Below are 8,231 nucleotides of genomic sequence, written 5' to 3'. Positions count from 1 at the left end.
CAATCAGGATAATTTCATTTTTTGCAATAATTAATTTTTGTCATATAAATACCCATCAATCATTGCAAAAAAATACATGGATCCAATCAAGAGAGAGTGTTTAATACTGACCATGCTCAACATTTGTATGAATTTTCTCAAAACAATTTCTTTAAAAGTTTACAAATATCATTCAAAGTAAAACACCAACAAATGAAAACCCTCAAAACTATTTCAAGGCACGTTTACTTAAGTGATTTCTGGTGAGAAATCACATTATGCAAAATTTTAAGTGTCTATTTGGTGGTACATGTTTCATTTTTGAATTAAAAAATTTACAGAATATGATTTCTGGTCAGAAATTACTTAAGTGAATGCACCCTTAAACTTTATCCAACCCACTTTTCAATTCAAAAATCTTATATAATTTCTTTTTCTTTCTTCCAAACCAAAAAAAAAAAATCACAAACAAAACCCAATTTTTATTTTTATTTTTTCTAGAACAAAAAAGTAGAAACCTTACATTCACACACTTGGAAACTAAGAAAGAAAAACAAAGAAAAAAACAAACAAACACACACAAATATAATTTTTTAATATCTTATAATGAAATATATATATCCTTCAAAGTCAAAAAGACATCAATTTGTTGATTCAAATCAAATTCCATTCAACTCTATCAAATTTATTTAAACTTGATTTGTTTAAACCAAATTCTAATATTTTTATATAAAAAAAGAAATCCTCAATCAAGCTTCTTTTCTTCATCTTGACGAATTCTTCACCAATGAAGTATTCCGAATCTGATGATTAATCAATTCCTCTAAATTCTCCATCACTTCATCATTTCTCAACTCTCCTTGATCCATCACTTGATTCGAATCCTTTGTTAAATTCATCTCATGATTGTTTATAATAATATCATCCATTGACCATTCTCCTACTTTTTCTTCCGTCAACTTTGGATTCTCTTCTTTTTCTAAACCCTTGACGTTTTCATCATTACTCAATAATCCACTTGTAATTTCATTTAATTTCACTTGTTCATTCATTTCTAAAGCTGAAACCTATCCAAAATCAAACAAAGAATTCAACCAAATTCAATTTCGATCAGAAGAGAGATTTTTAATGGCTCATAAATGCGTCCCTCCTCAAAAAAAATCAACGTACATCTTTTTCAATCGATTTAATCAATTCAGTCTTTGAAATTTCATCCAATTTCGCTTGAGCATCAATTTCAAGTGATTTATGATCTTTATTTGATTTCGTATCATTTGGGTTTTGCCATGCTAAGAGCTATAGATTGAAAACAAATCAAAACAAATCAGTCATTAAGAACTTTCTTTGAATTGATTCTCAGATGATTATAAAAAAAATAACTTGACTTACATCTTTTTCTGCAGCAGTTTCAGCCGCTTTAAGACATTCTTTACGATCACCAATCCATCTAGTACAACTATACCAAAAGAAAACCCTAAAATCAGAATTTCATTTGATGAGATTATCTGGGTAAAACTTCACTCAACTGCATATGTAACCATTTGCCTTCAGTTAAACCACACAAGCTTAATGATCTAGACTCAGGATTACCAGAGTAAGGATCCAATTTAGAACAACCTTCACCATTGCCATTGATCAAAGATGAATCATTTGGAGGTTTAGTCAATCGATTCGGAGGATAATATCGACCAGCAATATGTTGTAAAACCAAATGATGTTCTTTTCCAATCGGTGTTAATCTTCTAAAATAAAAATTAGGTGGTGGTAAAGGCATATAACGTTTCACAATCGATAAATGTGAAGCAGAATGTAATGATTCATTAAATTCGATTTCATTGGATAATTCATCTAATTTCATTTGAGATTCATTGGCTAATTCAAAGATTGGACCTTTAATCATCCCTTTTTCTTTATCATTACGATAGATTCCAGTGATTTTTAAAAAATAACATCGGTTTTCACTACCTTTACTCTTAGATCTAAGTCCTAATGGTAAATCTTCAGCTGAAACCATTAATCGGATCAATTCACCACACCAAATCTTTTCAGCACCCCACCAAAGAAATTGAAACCAAGGTAAGGCTGAATCTTCATATAAGATTTGTAATTCTTCATCTGCTAAACTTGATTCATTCTTTTTTAAAGTCGGGATATCATATCTATCCATCAAAGTCCAGTAATTTTTAATATGTACTGAGATTTGTAAACTTAAGGCAAAGGCAGTGATCGATTCTGATAAGGTTTTAAAAGATCTGATGGATGGTCTATCACTTTCATGTCCATCTTGAATATGTTTTAAACTTGAAGGTGAGATATTGATTTTATAAAGATTAAATGGAGTTGGATAATTTAGATAAGCCAAAAGATCTTCCTCTAATTTCCAAAACACATCACTTGTACCTAAAAGTCGAACTTTCCATTGATATCTTTGTTCAACTTTAAGTGTGATCTCACCTTGATTTGAATTAGATTGTTGAGAAGAAACTTGAAGTTGAGTAGATTTACGTCTAGTACGAATTCCTTCAGTTGAGGTGCCTTCCTCTGGTGAGATCGGTTTCACGATTTGATTTACGTCAGTCAAAACTTCAGGATTACTAATCAAAACTCGTTCTTCACACATCGCTGGCCAATATTCTACTTTCACTTCTGGATAACCTTCTGATTCACCATTGATAGGTTCATCTAATTTACACCAAACCAATTCAGCCATTCTAAAGGAACATTTCAATTCAGATAAATCTCGATCTCGATCTTTATTAACATAAGGTCCATTGAAGATTGGTTTTTTGAAAGTCGTTTCTGCACCAGAAGCTCGATTAGGTAGTGATTTACGTGTAGGTTTTGAATTCGGATTATGAGTTCGATTAGCTCTAAGCGTACTAGAATCAGCTATTGTTTTTCTTCGATTGGTTTCTTTGATGATCTCTTCTTCTGCTTTACGTTTGTTTTGACTAACTCGTTTAGATGAAGATGGTGATGAAAGATTGATCGGTCTTTCACTAAATCCTAATGTACTATTCACGGCTTGTTGTGATTTATTATTTGAACAATATTTACATTTACATCTTATTCGATTCTCTGATTGAGGTTCATGTGTACAAAGCCAAAGTAAATGAGGACTAAATTCATTGGCTGTTCGAAACTTGGCAATATAGTCACAACCTGAATCAAAATAAACCAGTCGATCAAATCAGCTTTAAATTGAATCGAAGAAAGAATAGAAAAAGATTACCTAATAAGTAAGTATCTTCTCTTTCTCCTTTAGTATACCTATACAATTTATAATTTGTAGGAAACTGCGTAAGTCTCCAATCCTCATCCGCCTTATCTAAAAAACAAATCAAAAAACAAAATCAAAAACCAAAAACCATCAATACTTATTGAAATCAAACTAAACTCTTCAAAAAAAAAGGTGAAAAGTTAAAATTACCTTCAGTAAGTGATAAAAGTTTAGCCAAAGCTTTACCGAGTAATTTTTTCCATCTTTCTTCTGAAGCATGAGTTTCAGCATCATCTGCATGCCAAGTACATTTAGCACCAGTTGTATCGATTACTGATCCGATATCTCTTAATTTACTTGAATTTCCATCTGAACTTAAACATGTTATAAAGTGAGGACCTTTACGATTGGTTTCTGATTTTTGAATGGTATAGTATTGATTGACAGGTGGAGTGGATTGTGTTCTTGACATGATTTTGATTTTGATGATGTTCTTGGTGATAGTGATAGTGAAGTTGATGAAAAAGTGGTTCAAGTCAGAAATCGAATCGAATCGAATGGTTTTTTAATTTTTTAATTTTTTTTTCCAATTTCAAATCGAACACTTTACTTTTAAATTTAGACCATCACCCCTTTTTAATCAGAACACACCCTTGAATTCAGTATTTCCAGACTCAGCAATCTCAGACTCTATCTCCGTTTATATCCATCCATCCATATATCATATCCTCAGCACCCATTCATCGTGACTTGAAATAGCACAATCAATTCTTGTCACAATACATAGCTCATTATTCACTCCCAAACACCATCTCAAGCAATCCATCAGCTTCAGATGAACTCTTCAAAACTCAGTATCTTCTAGAGTACAAAACAAAACAAAATAGTCATCCGTCAGCATACATATATTCAAAAGCACACAAACAAATCAATTCCACATGACTTTCAACACAACTCATTCAACTCTATATAATCTTGCATGCATGAACAAAGCTTAAACTTGAATGTAAAACAAATATCCTTCAAAAAATGACAATCCTACAGTCATTTAAGAAAAGCTTGCCCCAAATTGCCCGCAAAACTCAAGCGAATTGGCGGGGAATTTGGGGCAAGCTCTTCTTAAATGACTGTAAAAAAGATGACAATCTTCGTATCAATAATCTAACTTGTGAAAATGTGACATGGTATAGGTGATCACAGGTTAGAACATCATGGATCGGCTGATAGAAATTCAAAGCCGACCCACAAGTTATGTTTCTCAAAGAGTCACACTTATAAATTGTTTTTGAATGCCATCGCACATCAACGGTGATCTGATAATACTCTGGATCATAAAAAAGTAATGGATTGTAGGTGGTGCAATTTTTGCCTAGTTACGGCTCCAGAGCATTAGATTGAGCAGAATTTGCTTACTTACACGTATCGTCAGTTTTGCATACTACGGATCCTATTTCGGAATAATACGTAACCGCACCGTCATCGCAAACCAGGCAGTCGACAGAACAAACTCCTTGTTTCGACTAGATGGCCAGATTGTATAGTCTCATTTTCTCTGTGTACAAGCAGACACGCAAAAGATATCTCAGCCTTGGGGCCAGACTGTCTTACACTATAGCAATGTTTTGGCCCAGAGGGTGACGTATCTTTTTGTGTCTGTTTAATATGAAATCAAGCAAATACCATCCAGAGCTTGGGTAAGAAGGAAAGTCTGGACCATGGTCAACAAGTGTTTTGAATTTGATGTGGTCTGTAAATCAACAGAGGTAAGTTGGGATAGTGGTAAGATCAAAGATGATGGTGTTGAGCATGATGATGTTGCTGAAAACCATTGAAGTGCTGGATGATGGATCATTAGGACTGATCCAAGACCTCATCCAGCATACCCAACTTCAAGTACATCCTTTTGATCAATTTCAGAACTGTTGTACCTCTACTGAAAACAAAAGACAAAGTTCTATGCAAATGCAGTAAGTGGTTCTTTCCACTTGGCACCATACACATAGGTTAGATTTTTGATTATTTAGAATTTCAAAAAAAATAGTAATAAAACAAGGTGTCGAAAAAATCCCCAAAAGATAATCTAAGAAGAAGAAAAAGAAACCTTTAAAGCAAACAAAACAAGTTCAAGATATAAATACTCTCAACATACTCTTCTTCATAACAAATTAATCTTTTGTTACTTAAAAACAAGTTCTCCAAAAACTAATCAAAAAGAAATAACAATCAAAATCAAAATCAAAATCAAAGGATAACCCAAACCAAGATAGAGAAGGAATAAATAACATTAATTCATTGAACTTTAAAAAAGTATATAAAGTACTATAATATATATCTTCTTCTTCTTTTTTCTTTTTAAATAATAAACTTTTTCATTTATTTAATTTCAACATCTATCTCCAACCACAATAAAACAGACGTTTACAAAAAACAAAGAAAAATAAAAGATGAATCAAAAAAACCCACAAATCAAAAGCCAAAAAGAAAATGAAGTCAAAAAGAAAAATAAAAAAAAGAACAATAAAAAAAGAACAATACTTGTTATATATATAAATATAAAATATGTATCTTTGTATATAAATAGATATATAATATATTCATGTGAAAAATCAATCGGTTCAAATACTCTTTCTTGATCACAGAAAAAAAACAAATCTAATGATAATTCACAGTAATAGGTAAAGTAGGGTATAAATTATGACGATTAGAAGAAGAAGCAGAAGAACAAATATTAGATGTCGAATTCGAATTCCCACTCCCATTCACACCATTTCCATTCGGATGAGAATTACTAGGAAATGAATTGTTACTAGTAGTAGTGGTAGTAGCCATCACTGCATCTAACGTAGGTCTCCTTTGATCTAATTTTCGTATCCCAGGATTTCCCATCATCATCGTTCCAATCGAATTAGAATTATTAGGATTCGTGATCGAATCTGGTATTGTAGATAATGAAGCTCTTGTATGATTCATCGTTGGTCGATATCTATTTAATAATAATGATGTGGTTGTCGTTGATGATGATGATGAGTCTGAATGATTTGGTATTGTTTTACTACATGAAATGGGTAGGTTTCCAAATGTAGTAGTAGTAGAAGAAGAAGAAGAGTTAGGAAGATGATCTGTGGAACAGGTCAGTGAATGATGATGATGATGCTGTTGTTGTTGTTGTTGTTGGTGTTGGTGCTGTGAAGGAAGTGTGTGTATTGTAGAAGATGTCGATGCTTGTGATGGTGGTGGTAATGGTCGTAAAATATGGATAGGATCCAGATGAGAATTGTAAGTTGACTATAGATTCCAAAACAGAAAAAAAAGCTCCAAAATCAACTTGATGTCAAATCAAAATTAACCAAGAAATCTTCTATTTACCTGATGTGGTTTCATATTAGCTAAATCCATACATGATTCTTCAGGTGTAAGTGAAGATAAATTAATCGATGCTCGTTTAGCAATAGCAGATCGAAGTTCTAATGCTAAAATTTCTTCTCTTCCATCATTAACTTCAATCTTGGCTCGTTTCCGTGACTTTCTTCTGACGGCTTGTGGAATAATCGCCTTTGGTAAGAGTTGTACTTCAACATTATCTAATTAAAAAGGAGATATACATCAAACAAGTTCAGTGACAGTTCATAATTGATGATTTCTTTGAGAATTTTCGCACATCTTAACTCAGGTTGTGATCTTTCCCTTTCGACTTGTTTGATTTGACATTGAGTTTCCGAAATCATTTTATTCCTTAAATCAGTTTTGACTTCATTCCATTTATTCCATACAGCATTCGTAGCTGCTTCTCTTCTCTTGCTCAATTCGATTTCTTTCAAACTGAAAACCTTGTTAGCTAATGATAAACGTGAACTTCGTTTCCTTTCTAACATCTCATAATACTCGTTGAGCTCCGGATGTGAACCTGTACAAGTTATGCTGGTCAGTTTGAAATCGTCATTTTACTACTCATATGATGAATGCTGACCTTGATGTATGGCGTCTGTTTCACGATGTACATCTGCCATCCTTTCAACATACAATCGATCTCGAAGCTGTGCAAACCGAATTTCAATCTTCACCATTGCCTGTAAGGCTTCTTCCCGCCTTCGAGCTTGATCTAAAATACGAATTGGTAAGAGGTCAAAATCAGTTTATAGGGCAAGTCAAGATCGACTATCCCGATTCATAACTTGTCAAACTGACCATCACATTCATAAATGGTGTCAACAAGGGGTGCAGGTGGTAGTGTAGGAGCTGAGGGCGGTGATGAAGCTCTCTCCACGATAGGATTCGCATCTGTAATCACCGGTTTAGATTCAGTGATGACCATTGGCTCGACTGTGGTGATGGGTGGTGTAGGTGGCCGTTCTTGAATTTCGACATCAATGGATCTGACGTCTTCTGAAATGGATATCTGATCGTCAATATCCATCATGAATGGGACACCATCCACAGCGTCTTCTGCGATGAGAAGCTCCGAAGGATTGTTGAATATCGGTTCTGGGTTAGAGTTCCCCTTGAATTGAAATTCAGAATCCGTCAAATCATCAGTGATGGGCTCACCATCGAGAGCATCATCAGTCAAGCTTGTAACAGCATTGAGTAGTTCAGTCTGTCTCGAGCTCTCATCAGGTAATCGAGGAGTTGGAACAGATGATCCAGTTTCCCAGCCTTGATACAATAAAGAAGGCGCAAAGGTGGAGGATGAAGGTTCAGTATCAGGCCCTTGATCAGCTAGGACAGGTAAGGAGAGTCCTGATTTGGTATCTGTGAATGGTGTTGGAATAATGCTGAGAGTACGAGGTCGGGTCACTTGAGGATGAAGAGAAGGTGAAGAGGTCGTGTTATTGGTCTGTGCAAATGATGGTGATGGTAAAGAAGGATGCGGCGGATTTGTGGGTTCGGCGCTAGGTGATGTGAGTGGAGTTGAGAGAGTGGTTTTTGGAGGCGAAGATGCTGAGATGATGCGAGCTGGAATGGAAGTTGGTAAATTGACCTGATCACTGATTAGATCAACATGATTGGATTTTTTATGACGGCCGTCATCTGG

The 8,231-nt window shown here is 34.2% G+C and overlaps 2 protein-coding genes across 2 annotated transcripts; both read right to left on the bottom strand.

Moving 5' to 3' along the window:
- Positions 1–436: 436 nt before the first annotated feature.
- MELLADRAFT_70645 (uncharacterized protein) lies at positions 437–1,182 on the bottom strand (the record flags this gene model as incomplete). The annotated part of the gene is made up of 2 exons (XM_007404281.1): positions 437–1,046; positions 1,150–1,182. One exon carries the CDS (start codon positions 1,029–1,031, stop codon positions 744–746), a length of 288 nt encoding a protein of 95 aa, XP_007404343.1.
- Positions 1,183–5,553: 4,371 nt separating this feature from the next.
- MELLADRAFT_70644 (uncharacterized protein) lies at positions 5,554–6,206 on the bottom strand (the record flags this gene model as incomplete). Its single annotated transcript, XM_007404280.1, has 1 exon — positions 5,554–6,206. The coding sequence occupies one exon, from the start codon at positions 6,167–6,169 to the stop codon at positions 5,852–5,854; it is 318 nt and encodes a 105-aa protein (XP_007404342.1).
- Between the last annotated feature and the right edge of the window lie 2,025 nt (positions 6,207–8,231).

Source organism: Melampsora larici-populina, assembly GCF_000204055.1.
Source record: "Melampsora larici-populina 98AG31 unplaced genomic scaffold MELLAscaffold_2, whole genome shotgun sequence".
Classification (NCBI taxonomy): Eukaryota; Fungi; Basidiomycota; class Pucciniomycetes; order Pucciniales; family Melampsoraceae; genus Melampsora; species Melampsora laricis-populina.
The sequence above is the reverse complement of the archived record's forward strand: the minus strand, read 5'-3'. Positions and strand labels throughout refer to the sequence as shown.